This window comes from Coturnix japonica, chromosome 2 (genome assembly GCF_001577835.2).
Source record: "Coturnix japonica isolate 7356 chromosome 2, Coturnix japonica 2.1, whole genome shotgun sequence".
Taxonomy (NCBI): Eukaryota; Metazoa; Chordata; class Aves; order Galliformes; family Phasianidae; genus Coturnix; species Coturnix japonica.
Window position 1 is genome coordinate 71,922,306 of NC_029517.1, and position 26,848 is coordinate 71,949,153.

Here is a 26,848-nt window from a genome sequence, read left to right on the forward strand (position 1 = left end):
CTCTTTTTTTGGTATTTCATATACAGCTTGGTCCCACAGGGCACTTCCATATAGGTAGCTTATGGCCTGCCCAGGAAGGGCCAAGTCCAGAATGGAGCCACTCTGGGAAGAGTGTTACTGTCAGCCAGTGAGAATTTAATGACCCTGAAAGTGCAGCTTCAACTCTGATTTATGAGTGGTCTTGGGCACAGGCCTCTGCTGTTTAGAGCATCAGCCCTTTCCAAGTAAATAAACAAAATTTCCACCAGCCAGCATTCGGGTGATACCCTCCACTCTCCTTTTAAAATGGTGCCTCATCCATGCTCAGCCTAGCTGATGCTGTAGGACATATCCTGACTGTTAGGATGACGAGATATTTAATCTGGTTTTCCAGCCTGAAGCATTTAGAACAGTTTACTAGGTTTACTTTCAGTTCAGATTCACTGGCAACTCCAAAAGCACAGGTTAGTGGTGGTGTTCGAAGGTCAGCCGTGTGCTTGGAATGGCCCCCGCATCTTACTGTGGACAAAGAGGGTTTGCATCTAAGTGCCATTAAGTCATCTTTCATTGTCCAGGATCCTCTCCTCCATTTCTTGCTTTACATATGGATTGCTGTAGCCTGGGATACGCTGTCCCTGTTAGCACAGAGCTAAACACTGCTAGTATTCTGGCCCTGTGGTGACAGCAATAGGACCTGAAGGAATGGCATGGAGCTGTGACAGAGAAAGTTCAGGCTGGATATCCAGAATAAGTTGTGAACTGAGAGGCCTGGAACAGGATTCACAGGGCACTGGCCATGGCCCCAAGTTTATGGAGTTCAGGAAGTGTTTGGACAATGTTCTCAGAGTTAGGATTTGAATTTTGTGTGGTGCTGTGTGGAGCCAGGAGTTGGACTCAATTATCCGCGTGTGTCCCTTCCAATTCAGGATATTCTATGTTTCTGTCATTCTTCTCACTGTCCTCTGGCAGTTACTGATAAGATGCAAACTGTGTCGTTGCTGTTTCATGGCACCTCTTTTACATGGATGAATGAATATTTTCCATCCTGGTCAGACCTAGCAAAGAAGCAGAGGAGGCAACTTTATCTCATAGAACCATCTCTTCTGTTCCCCTCTTCTGATGGCTTTGGTGATGAACAACTCGCATACACTAAAAGTCTGGAAACAATATGATGTAAGTCTTCGTAAAGCCAAGAAAAATTGAGCATAAAAGTAGTAGTCTTCATTTTCTTTTTCTTCATTCATGTTGTCCTCATCTGTCACGCTACATCAGTGAACAAGACAACAAAAAACAAGAAATCTGTCCCCTTTCTGTTCTCTACACAACAAAATAAGTTGGGAGTGTTTTTGTGGGTGTAGGACTGTCCTCCAGTGGGTAGCAGTTAATGAAGACAGAAACAACAAAGAAAGTGGCTGATGTAGGCAGTTTCCTCACAGCAGTGCATTTGGAAAACACCTGCACAAACTGGGCATTTGTGTTACTGCTGCTAAGGGTGCTGCAAATGAACTTGCAGAACTGTGCTCCCAAATGCCTTTTTTTGTGCTCACTTTTGAGACGCCCAGGTAAAAACAAAATTAGCATTTGTTTAATTCATGCTCAGATTCATGGGTGTCTAACCTTTTGGCTTGCCTGGGCCACGCTGAAGTGAAGAGGAAACATCTTAGGCCATGTATGCATAAGTTGCTCTGAAAGTAATGCCTCCTAATTATTTTCATGGAAACTACAGCAGATACAAAGAGCACAATAACACTGTTTGACAGAGGAAATTCTCACCTACAGAACACTATTTTTTAATATATTCACTGCCATTAGCTATGGATTTTCACCAGCCATTAACAAGAGACTGCATGCCATGCTCATAAACATCTGCACCAGAGAAGGTGACCCACTGTTGCTGTCTCTACTGCTGAAATGCACCACTCACTGCCTGACTGTGCTCACAGTTTGGTCTCCATGAATGTTCAGCAGGTGTCAGTGAATGTCAGTCGGTGCCCTTTTTACCATGTGGAGGAATTCAGTGACATGTCTTTGCTCCATACACACATGCACATGAGACCCCATTTTTTCAGACTCTGCTGCCATCTGTCACACAGCAACAACACGTAATGGAGTGTCAGTGGGAAGGTTCAGCCTCTGTTGCCATACCACCACTATCTGACTGGTAGGCCAGCATAATAAAACAGGAGGCATTACTTTTAGAGCAGCCCTTGTAAGATAGGCACCATCATAAATATATAAGTAACAAAACATTTCATTTTTTTAATATTTTTCTTAAAAAGTTAAATAAAATAAAAAGGAGGAACAAAAGCATAGAACTAGTGGGATGTTTGATCCTGCTTTTGTGGAACCAGCACATCAGGGCGGTTGGATGGAAGGGGCTGCAGTTTGTAGTGAGGGCTCGAGGTGTTCATTGGAGATGTCTGATGAGGATTGACTCTTGTGTGCTGTGTTCAGAACATGCATACTGCCCAAAAGAGATGAGATGAATGAGATGTGATTGTGAAGAGAGGGATATTCTTCTCTGGTGATGGAATTACCAGAACTCAAGCTTCAAAACAAACAAAAAAGGCATTGTAAGCAGTATTGGGGCATTCCAGCAGGGTGCTCCGCACTCAGCATGGTGTTCATACATAAGACTATGTAAGTTTGTAGTTACGTTCTAGGAGTTGCTTACTGTAGTTAATTTAGCTCATCTTAAAAAAATAATTTGAATGGGTAAGAGATTGAGAACTGGGTTTAAAATGAGTTGGTAGGGAGGTACAGCAGTGGTTACCCAGGCACTGTTCTGAGCTTGAGTCACAGTTACTAATTCATTTGGCTGCAGTTTTTGTTACAGTGTAGAAGATCTACACCAATGTTATCAATCAGCAAACCTGCTCCAGACTTATCAGATTATTGCACGTTTATATGGGCCCAAAGACTGAAACAAAACACAGTTAAAATTAAAATGCAGCTCTACCAAAAGCCAGATGCTTCATTATGAGCTGTGCTAACCTACCTGCCAAATACTGCTAACCTGTATGAGGCAAGTGATTAATTTTTTACAAGTCTGCTTCAGCAACTAGACATCTGTCCTCTATTCCTAAAAGTAATATCTCAGGGCAAAGAATTTATTTTCCTTCTTGGTACTCCAAATTACATAGAACACCACAAAAATTATATTGAGTGCATTCTGCATGAAGGTATTGTGGGGCCAGCTCATATTTTAGACCACTTTCATGTCAATGTAACTCCATTGGAATAATTTCTGCTTTGTCCTCTCTAGTTTTTGTATGTAAGAAAAGTAAAATCACATCTGTACTATACCTTATAATCTGGAATGTTGGTATATGTGGCAATAGTGTAGATTTTCCATTTTAATCAGTCATTGTTCCAACTAACAGACTGAATCCGTGGAAAATACGGTGTCAGATTACTCAGTTGCTCTCTAGAAGTACGTTGCAGCTTTCATTATGAGCAGGGATTTATCTCCGCTTTCCCCATGAAGAATAGCTCAAGAGATGTTCTTTGATACATGCCCTAAAAGAGATGATCCATTACAGCATCTGCTATATAAATATATATGAATGAAGTATGTTGTCTGCTGTCAGTGGAGCAAAATCAAATAAACTTTCTCTCTCTCCACATGTTTAAGAAATAATTTAGCAGTTGTGTATTTTCACTAAAACAATTGAAATACACTAGTGATCAATTTACTTGCACGTAGTAAAAATAATACAGGTTGCAGACAGATTTGTAATACGGTTTTAAAACACCTGTTTTTAATGTTTCAATACCCAATAAAACAGAGAAACTCCTGCTTGTGGTTTGCATGCAGACGTAATGTACATTAAGGATTAAAAGTCTACTGCATGGGTTTCGATTGGAGCCACAATAAAAGTAAACAACACTTGCAGGCATGGCAATGCTATATTTTTGGGAGTTCCTCATCATTTCAGTTACCTACAGCCAAGTCCCCTTCAACAACTTTTGTTCTTTGTTACATTGATAATACAGTGTCACCACCAAATGTGAATCTCACTAAGACACTTACACTGTCTTGCACCAGAACTACTAGAGGGTGGGTATCAGACACGAGCATAGGAGACTGCCAGCTGGCTGAAAACAGCATGAAAAAAGGGAGCAGGTTGTAGAATCTGTGCTCTGTCCTTGCAGACCTCTTGGATGGTTTTCAGGGTATTTAATAGCTTTTCTTTCTTAAAAATCTGTGGATATCATTTTCAGGGCTCTCCCCACATATGCCTGTTTCCTTCTAGTGGTTTTCAGGTGAAAGCTGTTACCTGGATCCTCCTTCTCCCCAGTCCTTTTGATTTTGAGGTTCTCTAGGATGATCTCATCTTTTCATTCTTTTGTCAATATGCTGACTTTCTCACCTGTCTGAAAAACATCTAATTTCTGCATGAAATCTATGTCTCTCTGCAGGTTTAACTGGATGTCTTGGTAGCAATTCAGAAATAATGAAAAAGCAAAATATTCCCTACTTTTCCTCTGTCTTTGGGAGAGATGCATCTTTTTTCATATTACTTAAGTCTGTAATTTATATCAGTCACCAAAGTCTGCTATATTTATCTGGTACTTGTTTCTCTGCCTGCATCAGAATAGCAGTATCAGCATATCATACATGTTCTGCGCAGGTTGTCCATCTTTGCTGTGCATAACAAGCCATTCATTTGCACCCTGTTGGCTCTCTGCCCATTAAAGGCCAGTGGCTAGTGTCTAGGAAGCCCACAGTATATTGTGGCTCTGAAAATAGGTAAATAAATAGAAGGAAGTGGGTTGGAAAAGGGATTGCATTTCATTTCTGGAGAGCTGCTCAGAACTGAGCTGTACATGAAACCCTAACCCTGCTTAGAGGCAAAGAGTTAGCCTGGACTTTTCATTCCCATCTCAGCATGCTCATCTGAGGCTGTGGCTTGATTTAGCACTACCATGAGAGGGACCTGAGCCTGCAGCATGCAGGGATTAGGAGGCTCGAACAGAGCTGTGTGGAAGAGCTTGCGCAGCAGCTGCCCATGCTTGCCTCAGGCCAGGACTACCAGCTCTTCAACTCTCCTGTGTATGCATGTGGGTGCATTAGGCTTTGTTTACAAGCTGTGTTTTGGATGAGACTAACCATTGCCAAAGCAAGCACTGGTGTGTAGGGCTGCATACACTGGGAGGTTGCTGGCTATGGGGTGAGGGACAGGATGCTGCACGGGTGCTGCTAGCCCTGTGCCAAATACAGTGGGCAGCATCAGGGAGTGAACCCCTCCCTGAAGATCCTCGCCTAGCATGTTGTTGTTATGATTGCTCTGGAAATAGTTTCAATATGTTTTGTAGTTCCGAGATGCTGTGTCTTGCATTGTTTGGCTTGAAAGCTGCTTGACTGGTTTTAGAGTGTGGCTATACATGTACAAACACTAGCGTGATTTTTTTTTTCTTGGTGGAAAGTAGGAGATTCGCAGCATGTTTTTAATTAGAATGGCTCATTTAGTGTTTCACTGCAGTGTGTTCTTTAGTTGAAAGTTAATTTAATTTTCTTTGTTTTGGAAGATTTCATGCTTGTCTGTGTGAAATGTCTTTATTTACTGTGCCTTGGTGTGCTTTGTGCATAGCTTTGATAGCGAGTCGAGTCAAAAACAAAAATTTCCCTGGGTTATATTATTCTCCACCTGCTGTGGCTTTTAATACAGTTTCATTGCTGTATATGTACCAAGTGCCTTCATTTCTAAAAGAAAAAGACCAGAGAAAATTGGCGGTGCATTCGGGCTAGATTTAGCAGTAAAACTCATTGACTTGAAGAGGAATGGCATGTCTAAAAGCCAAATGAAGTTCTGAAGAAGGGTAACTGGTGTGGGTCGGATTAGTTTTTCCACCTTGGGTAAGCCACCAGGAGATAACACTTTCTGGGGGAGGCAGGAAGGCAAACAAAATACTGCCACTCTTTGCAGAGCTCAATGTTTTAACATCTTGTAACCTATGTCATAGAAGAGTATTTTGTTTGGTTGAAACAGAACGCAACACCATACAGGTTTGTTTGTGTGTGTATCACTATTTAGATATTTAGATAGAGCCTGTCTTCACAGAGTGCTTTAAAAGCTACAAAAAATCAATAAATATCTCCTCATGTTTGTAAGAAATCACAAAATGATTTGGAATGGGTATATTTTTTTACATTTATGGATCAATAATCCTTAAATATTCTGCAAAAAAATTTTCCAAGTGTCTTTTACATTGGCATTCAGCCTCTTCTACTGTGATGATTTTGTTTTCATCACATGGGCCTTTTGTATTGCATTTTATATTCTACAATATTAAAGTATTCCTGAATGTATAATCAAATGCAGTTATTGAATATAGATTGAAGGTTATTGCTGAATATTAAATGGCATTTAGTAGAATAATTTTACACAAACTCCACCCATAGCTGAAAATATGAGCTGACAGGGACAAACAATTGAGACCACAACTTGCAGGCACATGTGCTAGCGTCTAGGTACATAAGTAATGTCAAGCACATGTCCTGAACACATCAAAGCCCCGTTTTCTAATCCCTCTCAGTTGTGAGGAAAACCTTGAAATAAGTGAACTCGTCCAGCCCCACTGCCAGCAGAAGAACAGTAGCAGAAGTGGATGCACATTTTGAGAGCTTTTTCCAAACAGCAAAACAGTACGGTGGCAGTGCAGACAGTAGCAACGGCTCTGCAATTTTGCTAGTGTAAATAAAGCTCCTGAAGCTCTCAGTCAAATGGATTTTACACATATAGTTGCTCTAGTCATAGGCCAGCATTAACTTTGAATCCTAGTGGCTAAGAGCAGATGTTTTTAGGGAATTAATCTAATGAGTTAAAGAATTCTTCTGTTCCTACAGTCTTGAGTACCATAAACTAAAATATGATTAAAATTGACCTTCAGCCTCCCGTCTCTTCAGTTGTTAGCAACTGGTTTTTGCCCTGTTGTATAAGAAAGGTATGTACTGTAAATTTTAATATAAAACCATGCCCAAGCAGTAATACTGTTAGGGTCTACCTTTTTATTATGATTTTAACACACCGTCCAACTTCAAAATAAAAGCAACAGCAAGACATATGAAATGTGCTTGAAGCTGCTCCAGAATTTCCGCTGTGCTCCAGATGTAAGATGTGGAGCATTGCTGAAATGAGTGGGAACACTGCAGTCTTTGTAGATGAGTGAATTTACCGCACAGATGAGCACCTCTCATCTGAGGGAGGGCTGTTTTGTCAGTCCCATCTCACACATGGGGAAGGAGCAGAGGGTGAGGCTGAGGGTGAAGCTGGTACATGCGACCACCTGGTGCCAGCCATGCATTGCTCCTGAGGCCTGCAGAAATCTGAGCGGAGGAACTGAAGCACTGATCATGCTGGCCTTGATATTTCTGTATGGGAGTACAGAGGGTTGCAGAGTACCACTGTTTGAGGAACACACATCATATATATTGTGGAGGGACTACCAAAGATTGCGTGTAATCAGGGAGGTGGCTATAGTCATAATAACAGCAAAATTCCCCAGTTCTTTCTAGGAACTCAACAAGTTGTGATGCCTGTCTAAAGTGCCTATATACTAATGCACATTGTATGGGGAATAAATGTGATGAGTTAGAATTGTGCATATAGTTGCAGGGAGATGGTCTTGTTAGGGTCATGGAGACATGGTGGGGTGACTCCTATGACTTGATTGATCATGGCAGCAGGTAGAATTATCCTAAAATGGGAGGAAAGCACATCAGACTTGTCTTCAGGAAGAGCAAGAAAAAAGACAAAGGCAACTATATGCCAGCCTCTGGGAAGGTGATAGATCAGCTAATCATGGAAACCATTTGTGGGCACAAGAACGAGAAGAAAATCATCAGCAGTAGTCATGTGGAAGCATTAGGGATTACTTCATCAAGAAGTCATCCTTGATCAACCTGACAGGGTTCCACAATGAAATGACTGTCCTGATAGATGAGAGGAGAGCAGCAGATGTTGTGCTGGACTTCAGTAAGGCCTTTGACACTGTCACCCTTATGGTCCTCAAACAGTTGAGATATGGGCTGATTGGGATGGATGAGTAGGCAGATAAGTGAATTGAAAACTGCCTGAATGGCCCAGAGGTGGTGAACTGTGGTGCAGAGTTTACTTAGTGGCCCAGTAACTGATGGTCAAGACCAGGGCTCAGTACTGGGTTCAGGCATGTTCAGCATCTTCATTAATGGTCTGGGTGATGGGTAGGTCAAGGGAGGTGATTCTTCCCCTCCTGCTCAGCTCTAATGAGGCCACACATGAAGCACTGTGTCCAGTTCTGGATTCCACAGTACGAGACAAACATGGAGCTACTAGAGAGGGTCCAACAAAGGGCCATGAAAATGATGAAGGAACTGAATGGAGCACCTCACCTATAAAGTCTGAGAGAGATGGGTCATTCAGCCTGGAGAAGAGAAGCCAAAGAAGGGTCTTACCAATGTTCACAAATACTTGAAGTGAGAGTGCAATAAATATAGATGCAAGCTGCTTTCAGTGTTGCCCAGTGACAGGACAAGAGGTGATGTGCACAAACTGCAGGAGAGCAAGTGCCCCCTGAACACCAGGAAGCACTTTTTTACTATGCAGGTGACTGAACACTGAATTGCTATTCCAGAACAGTTGTGGAGTCTCCCTCCTTGGAGACATTCAAAGACTGTCTGGACATGGTCCTGGGTAACCTACTCTGGGTGTCTGCACTTGAGCAGAGAGCTGGACTAGATTTCCTGCAGAGGTTCCTTCAAGCCTTAGCCATTCTTGGTCCAAGTTGATGGTCTTGTACCAGTGCTGTGAAAAGTTATGAGCAAATGCCCAAAACGTATGACAGTGAAGTGCAAAACATCACGTCTGTAGCAGACTATGCCACTGTGGGAATGTTCTCACAGAAAGTCTTCTGGATGTCTCTGCAGGTTAGGTGCGGTGCATCTTTCTTCCAATACTGCTGGGGTTTGTGAGAGACACATGCTTTGAACTGTGCCCCAGGTCAGTTGTGGGGCAATTCTGTGTTTCAGTTTTATTTGGCTAAGCATTGATGTCTGCAAGTGAACTAATTGCCTTAGTTTTTCTCTGTCATCAGGGGAAGGCTTGTCATTATAGAGTTTGGGGAGCTATTAATTTTATTCTGGTGAGAACATCTGAAGTAGCTCAGGTAAGTCACACCTTCAGAGTGTAAATTTCATTTTGTTGGCTGTGAAGGTAGTCACGGTTAACTACTCCTCATGGTTGTCCAGACTGTAGATGTTAGCTAGGTGGTGTGAATCAGCCAACTTTCCCCTGTTTATTTTTGGCTTGATGTGTTAATCAGGTATCACTGAGCCTAGCAGGCTTTATGGTCTTACCAGTTAGCCAGGACCAAGATTTACTTCTTTAACTGAGATACCCAAATAAGGTTTGAGTACGGTGAGGAGGACAGATGGCTTTTGAGGCATTGGTGTTCCTATCTCAGGCTTGATCCATGCCAGAGCCATGTTTAACTTCAACAAATCAATCTGAATACTGTCCTAGTTTGGTGTAAAAGCACAGGTGCTGGTCACTTGTACTCATTTTGACTCCCTTTGAGGAGAAGATGGTATACCCTCTTCAAATCCCATTCATGTAATGACATCCTACTACATCAACTAAAGCAAAGTGTCATCCATTTAAGGCAACAAATAATCTCTTCTGCAAAGGTTTTATTTGCAAGTTCAGTCATTATTACTTGCATTGTTTTATTTAGTTATCTTATTAGCTTTGAACGGGGCTGTGGTATGAGCTTTTCAGTACTTCAGAGAAATTCTAGTGCAACAGTTTTTGCCAAATAATTCTAGCCAACATGGATATTTAGAATGATTGCTTGAAAACTGTTCAAAGGCCTTGAGAAAGCGTGTCACAAGACTTTATCCTACCTATTTGATTTACTTGATGGTAAAGATCACAGACCTTTCTGTTTATTGTTGCCCTGGTGGTCTAATGGGCAGAGCTGATCATGCTGTGCCAGTTAGACAATCTGGTCTTCTGTATCCAGGTGACATCAAACAGTGGTGTCGCCATTGCTCAAACAGCTCTCACTGTGGAATCCAATCTCAGAATTTTTCACATTTTAACCAGACTGTTTTGGAGGTCAAAACCTTGAAACTGAGACATAAAATATACCTGGCCTATTTTTATTGCTCCATTAAGATGCTTTCTGTGGAAGGCATGCTCTCAGATGAAAGTGTAGAGTAATTAGAGCTCTAGGACCAAGTGGATCAAAGCTGGCTTGTGGAAGGAGAACAGGACCAAAAGTTCAGAATGTGTTGCCATTTCTGCTTTAAGATAGGATTTTCTGTCTCTAATTTCATGTGTATCTGTGATACAGCAAAACCTAGCAGAGAATTCCATAACTCCGTGACCAGCTCTCTGCTTCTTTGCTGTCAAAGCCATCTTCACTCTACACTTCTGTAATTGGCTAAAAATGCTTTTCTTCGTTAACTTGCTTGTACATAAAGGGATGAAGGTGCTGTGAAACTGGGCAGCCATCAATATTCATGTTACTCAAAGAAGAATCAAGTTTATTTCAGACCATTGCACAACTGCCTTTCCGGCTCCTTCCTTTCCCTAAACAGAGAAGGCAGTCTGGGCTTAACTCTTCAACTGTCTAATTATACTATGTCCAACATGGGACATGAAACTCTTATATTAGTGCACAACATGCTTTGTCTGCTTATGGCACTGAGTTTTCATTTTTAGTTCCTGCTCTGTACTGTGGTCTTTGACTCTACTAACTAAATAGTGTGAAGTCTTACATAAGAATTATTTTGTCGTTTTAAAGGAGTGGTTGGAAATCAATGATCACATAGTGAGAAATTAAAAATCAAAGGAGTATGCTAATTTTCATGGCAACAAAACACACAGTCCAATATTCACATCAATAATATGGCTCAGTGTTTATAGTTCTCCAGATATTTACAGAGATGACACCTTTAAGCATAGTCCCAGATTTCTGCCTTCAGTGGTAGTTTAAATAAATATCATTGGAGTAGGTGTAAAAATAGAGGGGAAGGTAATAACTTCTAGTCTAATACTGTCCCACTGGCATTTGTGAAACTCAAAGCTATTTTGCCTAGTCTGTTGCCCCTGTCCTGTGTAAACCAAGATTCACCTTGGTGTGCAGTAAAAAGCTTTGATTCTTCAGCAGATAATCCCCAGGGGTAGCTGGGCACCCCATTACCCCTGAAGTTGGAGGCACGCAGGTACTGCAGTACTTGTGGGCCACCAGGTGACAGTGAGGCATTTGGAGAAGTTGCTGATACAGTAGCATGGTTCTGTCACTGGGATGGATGCTGGCATCCTCCAGAAGACATCAGCACAGAGAGTTTCTAATGCTCTTCCTGCTTGTAGCAGACACAAGAGGATCCCAGGAAGGCCTGTGCCAGCGCAGAAGTGTGAGCTTTCTGCATAGAAACTGTGCATAAATGGCAAACTGCAATTTGCACATAGGCTGCCTAGGATGGAAGGCCCCAGAAGGCTGTGCATGGTGGCTGCTCAGCAGTACAAACTATCCAGGTTCTTCTGCGCAGGGCCAGCTGCAGCCAACTCAGGAAAGCACAAGGCTGTTGAGGAGAAGGAAAATCTGATTTAGGTGGGTGACCTGAGTTTGGTGTCACCCCTCCCCCCCCCATGGAGGACAACTCTAATAGCCCTCTCCTCATAGAGCTGTGCTGAGGTTTTAAGAGTTCACAGCTGTACAGTTGGGTGATGCTTTCTTGGATGTGGGTTGTGATATGGCTCGGAGTTGGCTGGTTGCCTTTGATCACCTGAAAGCAGGTCTGGGAACAGCTAAGAATAGGGAAGGGGCATCTTTGTCTCATGGTAGAAGATTGCCTTCTGCTTTGCCACCTGTGTTGGGTGCAAGAATAATAATAATGTCCCAGTGGTCCATTGCCACAGGTGCCTGTTAGTTACTGTGTTAGACATCATCCTCAGAAATCTAATGATTACAATTATTTTTTAGGATTGTGATTTTCCTAGAAATAGGGAGCAGCATCTTGTGGATGTTTAGAAAAGGAGATCTCATGACTGTCCTGGGAGCCAGCAGCCGTGAAGGCTGTTTTTCCCTGAATAGGGACAGAAATGACTTGTGAACCAGTGAATGAGTATACAGCATCTCTATTACATTAAGATTAATAATTTCTCACAGTGTATTTGCAGCTGGAAGTTTTATATAGATCTTTACTCATCATGATGTGAACAGCTGCTCTTTTGCTGCACTGTTGAATTTAAGTCCAAGTGGCAGCACTAGAAAGTGCCACATAAAACACACTCCTGCTGCTTTTCATTCACTCCTTCTTCCATCCAGCTCTCACTCTGCCTAGACTTAGCTCTTGCAAGATCAAGCCATCTTATTTTTATTTGTGGACCAACTCTTAACTACATTTGGACCTTAAAGCAGAGTTTGAGTGAATCCAAGGAAAATGGATTTCCAGAAAGGAAAAATAAATCTTGAAAGCAGCACAAAAACTGTAGGAATTTCTGTTACATTTTGAATGTGAAGTGAGTGAGGGACTGTAGAGAGTAGCATGGTTGTTATGTCATACAGGGCATAAATTATACACTCATTCTGGTCAACATGTCAGATAAAATTCAAAAAAGCTACTATGACCAGACAGTAATCTCAGCTCTTACAGAACAGTTGAGTTGTCTTGTTTCCTGGTGTTATATCTTCTTCTTTTTTTTTTTTTTTTTTTTTTTTTTTTTTTTTAATTAAATTTTTGTAGAAGGTAACGTTCAAGGAAACACTCCCTTTTTCTGTATTGTGCTCTCACTAGAGAACATAGTGTAAAAGACCATCTGAATTTAGCACCTCTGATTTGCATCCACTCTGATACGTNAAATTATACACTCATTCTGGTCAACATGTCAGATAAAATTCAAAAAAGCTACTATGACCAGACAGTAATCTCAGCTCTTACAGAACAGTTGAGTTCATGCTTTTTTTTGTGTTATATCTTCTTCTTTTTTTTTTTTTTTTTTTTTTTTTTTTTACTTAAGTTCTTCTGCTCTAGTGTTTTAAATAAGACACTCCCTTTTTCTGTATTGTGCTCTCACTAGAGAACATAGTGTAAAAGACCATCTGAATTTAGCACCTCTGATTTGCATCCACTCTGATACGTGGTCTGGACCTGGGCTTTGCACCTAATCAAAAAACTGGCAACCTCTCTTACTCACCTTGTTCCTGGCAAAGAGAATTGGAACCTGTCATGTTAGTCAGCAGGTGTGTTTGCCTCTTGTGCTGTGCTGCTTCCAGTCCTAGGTGTGCTTTGGGCTGCAGTAGCCTGCACTGTTCTGGGCTGGAGCCCTAAAATGAATAGGGGGCACTCGAGCAGTACAGCAGTGGATGAAACATGTCCACCTGAGGAGCTAAAGCTGGAAAGAAACAGGGATGATAAAAGAGCCCACTATAAGGCAGGGACCACAGCAGTTCATGAAACAGTCTTCATATATATATATATATATATTGCTGAAGGACCAGACAACCGGAAACTACTGCTCTGCCAAATATACATGTACATATTTGGCATATATATATATATGTGTGTGTGTGTGTGTATATGTATGTGTGTATATATATGTATATACATATATACATATGTATGTATATATGTATATACATATGTATACATATGTATATACATATATGTATGTATATATGTATATATACACATACATATATACACACACACACACATATATATATATATGCCAAATATGTACATGTATATTTGGCAGAGCAGTAGTTTCCGGTTGTCTGGTCCTTCAGCAATATATATATATATATATATCAGGTTGGAAAAGTATATACATATATATACACACATACATATACACACACACACACACATATATATGCCAAATATGTACATGTATATTTGGCAGAGCAGTAGTTTCCGGTTTTCTGGTCCTTCAGCAAAAGGTCCTTGGGCATATTCAGCTGAGGGGAAGCCAAGACAAGGGAGCTCAGGGACATGCCCAAGTGAAGGTCAGGCAGGATCCCTGCAGTGAACACAAGAATAGATCTCCAGGTCTCCTGATCGTGGTTTCAGTGCCTTTACTTCATATGACTGTCATTGCTTGGAAAACCAACTTTTCCTTCTACCCATTTAAGCCTGTGATGTAACAGCTTCTATCTCCAGATACTTCTGTGTGGTAACAAAGTTTTTTTATTTCTTCAATTGGTGTGATGGCTCTAAGCATGCTTGGTGTTTATAGCTAAAATCAATACCTGAAATGCTTATGCACTTTATGGTTTAAACAGCTTAATCTTCAATTTGTTTTTGAAAAATTGAGATACTGAATACTGACTGATGTTATGGTTTTGTATTGTATTGTGTATTAGGTACGTTTTAAAAATACGACAATTTGTTTTATTATTCATCACGTGGAGTTAACATAAAAAATAAAAACCTACTGATTGAAAAAGATTGCAATAAAGCTATTTTGTGGAGTTCTTGAAGCTCCAACTTGAAGATACAAGCAGCAATTACTTCAAAGATTTCACTGTTTTATAGATTTTACTTTTTATCACGTTTTCTTGTTTTGAAAGCATTTAGCAATTACATTCCAAACCACTGATGAGAGAATAAGCAAAAGAAGCTCCCTTTCATCAGGCTGAGTGCTTAATCTTGCTAATGATTCTCTCTAGACTAACACTGAAGCACAGATTATGCCTTGAACAGTTCTGAAGTATGGGTGAGACAGACTTGTGTAAAGCACTGCTAAGTGCAAGCTGTATGGCCATCAGAGGACTGACTGGAGAAGATATAATCATAGAGTGGCCTGGGTTGAAAAGGACCTAAATGATCATCTAGTTTCAACTCTCCTGCTATATGCAGGGTCGCCAGCCACTAGACCAGGTGCCCAGAGCCACATCCAGCCTGGCCTTGAATGCCTCCAGGGACGGGGCACAAGACGAGGTGAAAAAGAGGTAGATATTTTTCTTATTATTTTTTGAGGTATAGATGTGTTTGTTTTCACACAGACTTGATTATGCATTAAATGTACAAAGAACAGGTACACACATTTACACATTTATTGCTGATACAGATGTTACACTTGGATTTTTTGCACATCATTGTCATGAAGGACAGCCCTTAATAGCTTGGACAGTATCAAGCACAAGTTCCTGACTAGTTTAGAGGACAGATATTAAGTCCATGGTTGTGCCCCACTTTGGTATTGGTGGGAACTAATATCTTGAAAATGTTGAAATGGGCTAAGCCCAAAATCAGCAGCAACACTCATGTAACATATTTACAGAAATGGGAAATGTACCGGTTTAGTTGCCTACAAAAAAAAAAAAAAAAAAAAGAAGCACTGGTGTGCCTCTGGTCTACTTACAGAACTCCCTGTAAGTACACTGAAGAGTCATTCCACATACACCTAGCTGGCGCATCTGGCTGTGATGGCCTCCTTGGTCCCACCAGAATGGGATCATTCTTTCAGCGACCTCTGGGAGTCTTTCCAGGCAGAGAGAGCTTATTGTTATGACAGGTAGTTCTCTGAGCATTTCAGCATGCCAAAAGCACAAAGTACTTTGATGGAAACACACAGGATATTTCAGCTGTCTTTCTTAAAAGAAATGTCCTAACTTAAATAGTAGAAGTTTTCCTTGCAGTCTCATAGCATTTGAGATATTGGATGGGACGCAACATCTGAAAAAAAATCCTCAAAATTAAGTAGCTGCAGTCAGGTTGGAAAAGTTCTGTTGTTTTTCTAATGTTTATGTTAAAAACACTCCAGCTTCTTCTGCTTATCATTTTTAGGCCTGTTCAATTCTGATTGCCAAATTCTGTAGATACGCACCAAGCACTTTGTTTGGATACAGCAGGAACACCCTGTGGTTGGGTATGCTCATGTTTGTGATAAACCTAGCTTATGAATGATGTAGGTCTAAATCAGGTGATATGTTGCAGTCAGATGTTTGCCGCTTGGGAGAAATGGTTCTGTTTTCCTTGTGATTTGCTAGCTGTCAGAGGAACACCTCCTGGCATTCAGCACCACACTGCCTGGACGTGCTGGAACAATAATCCCATTCCACATTGTGTGCTCCAAGGGAAAGGCTGGGATTTGCTTTGGCACCATGCATCAAGATGAGCAGCAGTTTACTAATGAGAGCCAAGAGGTGTTGGTGAGAGATGGTGTTGCGAAAACGATGACAGAGAGGTTTAGGAATTCCAGAGAAGGCTTGCTGTGGTGCAGCAGTCACTCAGGCGGTGCAGTCTTCTCTCACTCTTGCGTAAGATGATGTAAGATGATGAAGAGCTTAACTGTGATCAGTCCTGTTCTGTTTGTTAATTACTGGTGACTGCATTGCTTTTGATAGAATGAGAGGAGCGTAAAACAAGCCCACAATTAAAGTCTGATTTTGATCTTAGCAGCTTCAGACAATATATATGCAAATGTCTTTGGAGACTAGTTCAAATATTTTTACAGTGTTGCTCAAAAAGGAAACGAGCAGGTTAGTCGGTGGTCAGTCAGAACAGGAGAACATGACCTACTTTCACATCAAAACCAATGACACTGACCGCAGTGGTCTTATCTACATAGTCAAGTTCTTCCTGCATCTCTACTTTGTGTTAAAACATGTGGCTGCTGTATTCTCACCTTTACTGGGGAAGAAAAGCTGATTCAAAAACTTTGTGCATCTGATCCTTAGTTGGAGTGACATCCCTTTTCACTTCCACATCAGGGGAATGTATCGTTCTTTCCATCTGAATGTAGGTACTGCCAAGCAAAGCATGCTTGGTAGGAAAGGCACATCCTTTTTTATGAACCGTGCAGCTGAGAGCAACCTTTGTCACCCGTACTCAGCTACTGAGGTATTATGAGAAGAGCTTCAGCTTTGGGACTGCGTTACACAGAGAAAAAGATAAAAATAGGGTGTCTGACGCACGCATCCCGTGTTGCATGCCAGGAAACAGAATCTTTATACCAAGTACAGTATTCCAGAGCATTCATGGAAAATATGCGTGTATGTGAACGTGTGAAATCTTTCCTAACTAATAGAAATACTCAGTTCCCCTTTACCCCTTCCCTTTTCATGTTCACCTGACAAATGTAATAGCCCAGAGTACTACAGTTCTTCCTGTACTGCCAGTGCTCCCCTTTTCATTCTTCTGAATGGTGTGACAGTAATGTCACACTTCTACACTGAGGGAGCCACAGAGTATTTTTCCTATGCCTGCTGAAAGTATGCAAAATCTTGCCTGTTCTCTGGACATCTACAGCACAACAAAAACTCTTCCAAAGTTCAATATTGTCTGTCGCAGAAATTGTACACTGGGAGAATGACCTAAAATTAGTCATCCACAGTATGTGCCCCTTCAAATGTTAATCCTTGAATTGTTGTCTGTTACTGCTTCTCTTGGAATATAAGACTGAAAAATAATGTAAAAGTAATGGATATGATGCAGTGAGGAAAACACAAAGGGAAATACGTATTTGAGATCCAATGCCTTCTACTGTAGAGCACTAAACTTACAGTTGAGTAAGGATTTTACGTGAGTTGGTGGCTGCAAAATCAACTGTACAGTAACTGGATTAGCAACCTTATCTTCCTGGATGTTTTTGACACTTCCATTCTCTTGAAATCTCATGTTTGTTCATCATGCTTAGCAATAATTCTCTTCAAATTCAGAACTAACAGATGAGGAAGAGCTTCCATGAATGCATGATTAATAATATGTGATGCATCCAGAGAAAGCTCATGGCTTAGCAAAGCCCAGCAGAGCTGTACAACAGCACCTTAAAAAAGAGAAATAAAAGCATAAATCTAGTTTGAAGATAACACAGTTCAAAAAACAATGCAGAACATGCATCTGATAATCTTAATGTTTATTTTTCAGCATTTAAACTCTTGTGGGAAGACAGGAATGCAAAGGTGAGGGCTGTGCATTTCAGGTTGATTTCTATTTAAAAAACAGGTGGGAAAAATACTGTCTGAGTCTCACAAGTAGGTTATGAGATCAGTAGCTAAGTTCTGATTCAAAGATAAAGCCTGAAATGGCAGAACCCAATGCAAGACTAACATTTTTTGACCCATTTGCCCTGATTCAGTAAAACACATGGTTATCTCAGTGTGTGATTTTGCTCTTGACGAATTGAGGTTTAAGTTACTTGCTGGTCTATTTTTACCTTTTAAGCAGCCTTGTAATTCAATATGGGTTTGTTTTAATTTTACACACTCCATAAAAAGCACCCTCCATAACAAGCTGGAGAAGTCGCTGCTGGTAATGCATAGCTACGTAGTTTTTTCTTCCAGCAGCTTCCTGTAGAAATTTAATCGGTTCATGTGTCACACATTATTACTTTTTCCTCTGTGAACCCGCATTACGCTCATGATCGAAAATACCCAACAGTACCCCATGTCTTCTCCATCACCACAGCCTCAGTGCTGAAGCTCTAGAGATGTTGACGCAGCGTGAGATCAGTCCAGGCTGAATCCAGGTCACTCAGCTAGCCCTACTCAAGTCCATGGCAGTAGTAAACAGCTCTGGCCGCAAGGCATGTGGGGACAGAGATGTGCTGAGTAAGACGGTGGCTTCCCCGTGGTTGCCAACTGTGCTGGGAGCACACGAGCTCTAAGGCTGCATCTCTATGGTCTGGAAGTTAAAACCAGAAAATTGTATTTTTGCAGCATAGCACAGATTTTGGTGTTGAGAATCTTTCTGCTGCCAGACATAGGAGCCGTGTGTTTTGAAGGGGAAGTACACTGTTTTGGTAGAGGCAGTGGCTACAGAGATGGCTAGCAGTAGAGTCAGAGGCAGGAGAGCTGAGGACTGCTGCAGTATGACAAAGCTCAGCCTCATGGCAGGCATGTTTCAAACTCCTGCTGAAGAACAACACCTTTTGTTAAGGTTTCTCACTGAAATCTTGTAAGTGCAGCTTCTTGCAGTTATTCAAGCAGCAAATTAGAAAGTCACTGTCACTTTTTGCTTGTGACCCTGCATAGAAGCAGCCTGTCCCCCGCTGCTCCTGGCTCTGAGGCTGGCAACTAAGCTGAAAGACACAGTTCATGGCAGCTCTGTGAGAGCTGAGGCTGAGATCTGTTTTTTCTGTTTCTACCATTCTGACAATACCTGTATTGGAGATGGGGAAGAGGTGTGGAGGAGTTAATGAAAGCAGCAGAGCCTCCAGCCTCCTCCACAAAGAGCTAAACACATTAAAGGAATAGCAGCAGATCCTCCTGCTTGATCTAGGATCATGGGAGAGGCCCACCCAGCAAATCTTCTGTGGAAAAATAAATAAAAAGCTGTAGGGAAGTAGCTTTGTTTGCATTTTCCTACACCATGAATTAAAAGCTTTCCTGCTCACCATGATGTCATCAATTGTATAAAGTAGATCTATCTGAGCTAGTAATGGTGTAGTGATGCTATACAGCTCCTGAAAGCCTGGCCTTTCCCACCTGAATCATTAGCAGAAAAAAGTACACCTATAACAGGGTAGGAATGTTTCCTCAGCACTATGTACCTCATGTAACTGCCCACCTGGTTCATGCTCCTCTCTCCTGCAGCTGCTACATCCTCCCTTCCCACAGTGCAAAGCCTCACAGCTCTCAGGTGGAAGAGTTATTTTGAGGGCTTGTTCCCCAGCATCAGATGGTAGCATGAATAGAGTGATGAGAGATGGAAGAGTAAGGGGATTGTGGGGCTGCTAGTGCCCATGTGGCTGGGATTGGCTCAGCATGGGTGTGGGCAACAGAAGTGGTTGGGGCCTGTGGGGAGCACAGCTTGCTTCTGAGTGCCTCTGTGCTGTGAGCTCTGAGCCCTGGCTCACTGCAAAGGGTTTAGCTGCCTGGCTGTAGTGATGGTGTGGCAGGCACACTGAGGTCAGTCAGGAGGTGTGAGGAGAGGAAACTGTAAAACCTTTCTGTCTGCATGGGACACATTCTGCATGCAGCAGCAAGCTCCCTTTGCATGGCATGGCAGTATGAGCCAGCAGCTTTGGATTGCCTGTTACCTGCCAGTTTTTGCCAGGCACTGGAGCAGATGTACTCAATTCAATTACTTCCCTGCTACTCAGCACACCCCTCATCTGCCAGACCATTGGGTACACTGCAGCCAGGGCTGGTCTTGAAGACCCTTATAGTCTGTAGATGAAAAGTTATCCAAGTGAGTCAAACTAGCAGGTGTGGAGCTCGGTTTGCATCTGCTTGAAGACAGCCTCTACTTGGCAGCATCTGCTGTATTCTTGGTTTTTATTCACAGTGTTTAGGCTGGCCTTGCCTTAATTACTGAGCAGTGCAGTTGTGAGGCCCTGTGCTTTGAAGCAGGGGGCTTCTGATGACAGAGGAGTGGGATGCATGTGGTTCATTCCTGTGCTGTCTGCTCTCCCTAGGCAGACTAGGCTGTGGCCTTTGCACTGGTATAAGCCCTAGGTGGCCTCTTCAGGGTGACAGTATTGAAGGCAGGTGCTACTCTTGCTTTGATATGTGGTAGAAAAAACTATCGTTGGCATCAAAGTTGTCACTGTAACATGAATGAGAGGCTCAAGTCAAGCCCAGTAGCTTCAATGAGATCTCTGCAGTTCTAAGAAGAATTTGCGCACGTGGTGAGCAACAAGTTATGTACACATGCTCTGTCTCTATTCTGTTCCAGTTTTTATTGGCATAAAAATCAGTGAGAGAAAGTGTCCTGCACATCTTCCACATGTGGAACAGCCCAGGAAGCTTAAGGGTGGATCAGCTGTGTTCTTTTCCACATGCAAGCCCCCTTAGCATCGCTACCCTTAGTACTGCAGATGAATGTTGACTGTGTTGTGGTTTTTTTTGCCAAACTGCAGCAGAATTTATGCAAAGATTTTGGTGGACACAGCAATAGCGCACAAAAGTTCACCTCATCTAAAGTGCCTCAGGTCCTCTAGGATAATGAGATATTTTCTGAGTGCACCTTTTTATTGTACCAATATTACATTACAGGAAAAATTGGAGGGGGAAACTTAACACATAGCACCTGTCACAAGTTCTTTCCTTGAATTAGGCTCTCCTGCTTATAAAAATTTAATTGATTCCTAGCAGTTTATGTCCGTGGTGCTCAGTGGGCATTTTCTGTTCTCTTGCCAGCTACATGGTTACTTAGAAAGCGAGCCCCTCACGCTACAGCTGTTCATCGGGACTGCAGACGACCGCCTGCTGCGACCTCATGCTTTCTACCAGGTTCATCGAATCACTGGGAAGACTGTTTCCACCACCAGCCACGAAACAATACTTTCCAACACCAAAGTCTTGGAAATCCCACTTCTTCCAGAGAACAACATGAGAGCAACGTAAGACCCAGACACTATGCCTGACTGCTTAGCAGTTTCCTCTTGGTCTTCCCACTTAATTTCTTCTGTTTTGTGTTTTGTTTCTTTTTTTCCTTGTATGCTATTTTCCTTTTTCTGTCCTTTTTTTAAACTCCGCTCAGTAGTAGTAAGTAAGTAGTAGTAAGTCTTCACAAACTGCCTCTCATCAGCTTAACAACAAAATGAACTTTGCAAATATTTATGACAACTGATTGCTTTCATTCTAGAGTTTCAGCCAATGTGCTTATTTGCCATTTAAAATAAGTGTCTCGGTTACCAAGCTCTAAATATCTCCTACCTCAGCTCCTGCATTTAGTTTCTAAATATGACACCTCTTACTCCTGTATGTGCGAGCACAAGGAACGGGGCCTATTAAAATTTATCTTTGGATGTCAATGGAATCTCTTCTAGAGGACATTACCAAGTAACCTAGCCTTTTTTGATACAAACAAAGCCATTCTTAGTTCTTATGTAATAAAAATCCACATTTTCCAATGGTGTTTGTTTAGAAGCAGAATTTTTAGGAAAGGAGTTAAAACTTACAGAATGCAGTTACTGAACTGGAATGAGTTTTCCCATGCAGGAAACACCTAAGAACTTAGGAATTGATAGGAATCTGAGTGTTAACGGCCACAGGGCCAGATAAATTTCATTATAGGGTTGTGTACAAAACATCCAGTGTTGAACTGCATATGTGATATAAACAAGACTCATAAAGGGAGGAATTTGTATGTACATCTACTGGTGTATTAATGTGCATGTATACATATGTGTATACATGGATGCATGTGTGTTTGTGTGTATTTATAGGGAGACAGAAAGGACAGGTAAATAAACAGACAAAAAGAAAGCAGGTCCCACCACAACAAAGACAATGGGAAATCTCAGGAAGCCTTCAAAAACTGGTTACTCCTGGTTATTCATATACTGTTTTCTGCACCTTATTGAAGTGAAAAATGGTATCAGACACTTGAAGCCCTTCTGTATGTAGCAGTAATTAGAAGCTGGTTTGCAATGTCATGTGCAACATGTGCTGGAGTGCATCATGTAAGTAGAACTAGAATGTGGTTAACTGCATTGCCAGCTGGGATTAGTATCATCACTCAAGATCTGAGGACCTCTGTCACTTCATTGTGTTAAGTCGTGACGAGTATGCAAAATTAGTGTCCCCATTTTCTGTTACTGTAAGCTGGCACAATTCCATTGAGGTTATTGAGATGTCACCACTTTGTACACAGAAAATATTTCTTGGCCATTCTATTATCCAGTTTGAATAATACTGTTGGCCATATGGGAGCGTTAATACTGTTTCCGTCATCTTTCCCTGTACAGTAAAGGTAGTCACACAGTACTGGATCCAAACTTAGTATTTTCATGACACATATGACACACAGTAGGGTTCTCCCAAGAACCACATACCATGCTTTGGATTATATAAGCCTTGTATGTCAGTACTCTGAAACCTCATGTAGGCTAAGAGTGAATTGAAATTTAGAGCCAAGGACTTTTCCCATAGATACTTTGTGTATTTAGGCTTTCTTATTATGAAATAATGGAGCAAATTGGCATGTTTTAACTTCGAACGATTAACTACTCCTATTGATTTCAAATACTAATATCTATGACTTCACAAGCCTGATTTGTGCTCCTCTGCACCGTACAGAGTCTGAACCAATTGCTGAGGTGTTTTGTTTTACAACTCTTGTTATGAGAGAGGCAATAGTGAGATGCACATCATTTCTTCTCTGTCATATGGATCATTGCATAAAATTTTGACATATGTACAAATGTTTCTTAATTCTTATGACTTCCTCTGCTAATATGCATTGTTAAGAAGCATTAATACATTCATTAGTTTCTTTGATCGTACTAGCAAAGGTATTTTTGTTACTCTGAAATCTATACTTCAAAAAAAATGCAGGTCAAAACCAGGCTGCCATTGTTCTTGTTCTTGTTTGCTTCAGAACTGTGCTTCAAAGGTCTGGAGGAGGAATTAAACTCTTTAATTCAAAATAAAATTAAACTGTATGTATTTAGTATAATAAAATGCATGCCAGGGACCAGTACCCAGAATAAACTACAGTGCAGACTTTGTAGTCTTAACCAAAGGAGAAGTATTTTTGCAGTGGGTTTTTGAGCGTGTATGTTTATTTATCTTTTGTTCTGTGAACTTTCTCTGTTGGAATTCGCTTTGACTGAAATTCTGACTCATTCACAAGAAAACCAAGATTGAAAAATAGGAGTGAGAGAGGTCAGAAATAGCAGGAGTTCTTTCTGACAAACAGCACATTTTTCTCTAATGTAGAGGGGAAACCTCAAATTTGGTTGGTTTTTTTTGTGCAAAGCTTCAGCTCAGTGCTTCGCTTATGACTGTTAAAAATTCACTCAAATACAAGCACATTGACAGTAGGACTGACTCAGTGAGAACTATGCTCGATAATGAGTATTGGCAGGATTTTCCTCTCCAGTAAAAAGCATGGAATATTTTTATTCATATTAGCCATAACAAGTGAAATTGTCAATATATCTGCATTCTGAGTTAGTAACACAGAGTGCAGTAATGTCCTGTCCTCTTGACTTCTTTAGTCAATTCCTTTGCACTTCAGCTAGTCTGTAAGCTCCATCCTTACAGGATGTGTTGGGAGGATCTTTTACATTTTCTCCCTCTGGCAACTGAAGTAACATCCTAGATTTGTGTGCTCAACTCCGGCTGCTATGTGTTACTACCAATAGCCTGAACTGAGCTACTTGTGGATGAAGTCTACTGTGTATAGCTTGGTCACGGGGCTGTGTCTGACACGGAAGATGTACAGGAGAGAGGGAAGAAACTGCACTCTTGTTTCCTTCTGAAGTCTGCTTTAAATGAATTGAATTGCTCTGTGTTCCCTTTTGGGTAGCATTGACTGTGCTGGAATATTAAAGCTCAGAAACTCTGACATCGAACTGCGGAAGGGAGAAACAGACATTGGGCGGAAGAACACACGTGTGCGGCTGGTCTTCCGAGTTCACATCCCGCAGTCCAATGGGAGGACCCTCTCTTTGCAAGTAGCCTCCAACCCTATTGAGTGCTGTGAGTAGCAACAGATATCTTTCTATTGCTAGCTCTTGTGTCGCTGAACATGCAGCATTTGTCGATCAACATGCTAAACACTTGTTTTACTGTACCTGTCTGGTCAGTAAACCTTGCTTTATTTTGCAAAAATGTGTGGTTTATATACATTTGCTGTAGAAAAAAAATAGTGTGTAGCTTTGTGCCTTTATCCCTTTATTGGGAAGAATGCACATAAAACAAAAATAGAGTACTACTAAGTGAACAGTCGGCCTGGAATTGACAGGACTTGGATTTTTTTGTGACTTCCTATCATACAGGGAACTACTGTAAGAACTTTGGAAAACACTTATTGTGTCATAGTCACTCTCCCCCTTTGCAAAAAGCAAAAATCAGCCTACAAGACCCAAACAATTTGATGAAGGGCCAGCAATACACTAGAGGTGACACCCTGGCTCAGGCTGCTTGGCATGATATATTTCTAGGGATTGTTAATAGCAAAGCTCCAGGAAAGAGCATCCCTGCATTCTTCTTGCAAAAGCAGTGTCAACCGTGACAGAGACCAGTGATAGTACTCCATCCTTTTTTGCAGGGCAGCCCCGCTGCCATTCTGGTAGTCTGAGCCTACAAGAGAGGCAAGTTTTGTAGGAAAGAGCAGTGCTGTTATACCAATAGTTATAGCCTTCCCCCTTCTAGTCATTCATTTAAATAAACAAACAGGTGGTGGTGGTGGTGGAAAGGAAGTTACATTAAGATATCCCAGTGTTATTATGAAGAATAGCAGAGACTCCACACCTATAACAGGTAGACTGCCATAAAGCCATATCTTCTGTCCAGGATATGTGTGAGACGAATAATTTTCACCAGGTTAATAGACATCAATAAAAAAATAAAAGACAAGAAAGGAGGAGCTGTGGTTTCATCCTGCTCCTTGCTGTAGCTGATATTTTCAATCGCTATGTAGCATGATAAGGCCACAGTTTGAATGCATCCTGAACAGTCCATCCAAATGTGTGAAGTTCAAGAGGCCACTAAATTTGAAGCCACTTGGATCTGTATCTGTGACTTGCAATTTTAAGTACTGTGTAATGAGCAAAAGCGCGGTACATGTCTCCTCAAAGGAATGGAAAACAGGAGGGAAAAAAAAGGGCTAGTGTTATTTCCAGTGCAGAATGTGGAATAAGCTGGTGCCAAAAACTTCATGCATCTCTTAGTGCATGTGACACCAGGAGTAACCATGTAATCTGGATAAAATGTCACATCATCCCTTGAAGTTCAGCCATGCTCACTCCATGTCACAGTTCAGATGATAAAATATTTCCACTAGAATACAGTTTCTGTGTGCATGAATCAACATGTGCTTTGGCACTCAGATGTTGGTGGAAATACGCTTTCTAAACTATGAACTTCTGCTGGATTGTGAGGCTTATGTCTACTGCTAAAAGTCAGTTTGCAACTGTGGTCATAGTGATAGAAATGCAGTTTGGATGTGGTTGATCTTGTTCTCATGTATGCCTTGTAAATGCGTGGCATATATGTGAGGAAGTATTATTTTGTTTCTCAGGGAAATTACACTAAATAAACAAATTTCTCTAAAAATATTCTTCATGGCACAGTACAGATCAAGCTGAGTTTTAAGCTTAAACATCTTGGGTTTTTTTTGTGAGCTTTTTGAATCTCTGCCACTGTATTTGATTATTAAGAGTACTGTTTATGATGAAGGTGCTTAGAAACCACATTTCCTACAAATCTTCTGACAGTTCCTTGTTTCTATATCAAGCTCAGCTTATCTTATGAGAGTAAGTATTGCAAGCATCAGGTCTCTTACTAATGCAATAATTGTTTATTTGTGTGTGTTTGTGGTTGCTTTTTTTTTTTTTTTTTTCCCCCTCTTATTCTTTTATATACCTCTCTAGCTCAGAGATCTGCCCAAGAACTGCCTCTGGTGGAGAAGCAAAGTACTGACAGCTTTCCTGTTACTGGAGGGAAAAAGATGATTCTTACTGGCCATAACTTTCTGCAAGACTCAAAAGTCATCTTTCTGGAGAAAGCACCAGGTATGTCTTTTCAATTTAGACTCGTGTCTGCCTTCTTCCTCCCTTTTGCAAAATCCTGGCCAAATGGTGATAGTATCATCCCCATAATCACATTTTCCTCTGCACATAGTATGTTTTCCACATTTCTGGGTTAAGCTGTGAGAGAGGTCTGTGCCATGCCCAGCACTGAAGCCTCCTGCTGCAGCAGCTGTAGACACAGGCAGGCAGCAGTGAGGCTGTTTCTGCAGCAGTGCAAGAGTGGAAGAGCATTGGAAGTCCGCAGCGGCATTCCTTGTAATGCCTGCGTAGTGGAGCAGGAGCAGGGTTGTGAGTCAAAGTCAGGCTCTGAAACGAGATAGTTAAGGATAACTTGGAGTCTTGTTTTGGAAAGGGTTTCCGTGGCACTGGCTCAAGCCACGGATTCCTCAGCTGCCGGCTTAACTCCCCATCCCCCCCTGCACTTTCAAGCATCTTGGGCGCTCCTCAGG

General features: G+C 41.4%; 1 protein-coding gene across 7 annotated transcripts in view; it reads left to right on the forward strand.

Annotated features, from left to right (window-relative positions):
• NFATC1 (nuclear factor of activated T cells 1) overlaps nucleotides 1–26,848 on the forward strand; it is a 111,900-nt gene that overhangs the window by 22,614 nt on the left and 62,438 nt on the right. For all 7 annotated transcript variants that reach the window (XM_015854787.2, XM_015854791.2, XM_015854793.2 and 4 more), the window contains exons 4-6: nucleotides 21,055–21,257; nucleotides 24,173–24,345; nucleotides 26,241–26,381. In XM_015854787.2, the coding sequence (XP_015710273.1) occupies nucleotides 21,055–21,257; nucleotides 24,173–24,345; nucleotides 26,241–26,381 (517 nt within the window). The remainder of the gene's footprint in view (nucleotides 1–21,054; nucleotides 21,258–24,172; nucleotides 24,346–26,240; nucleotides 26,382–26,848) is intronic.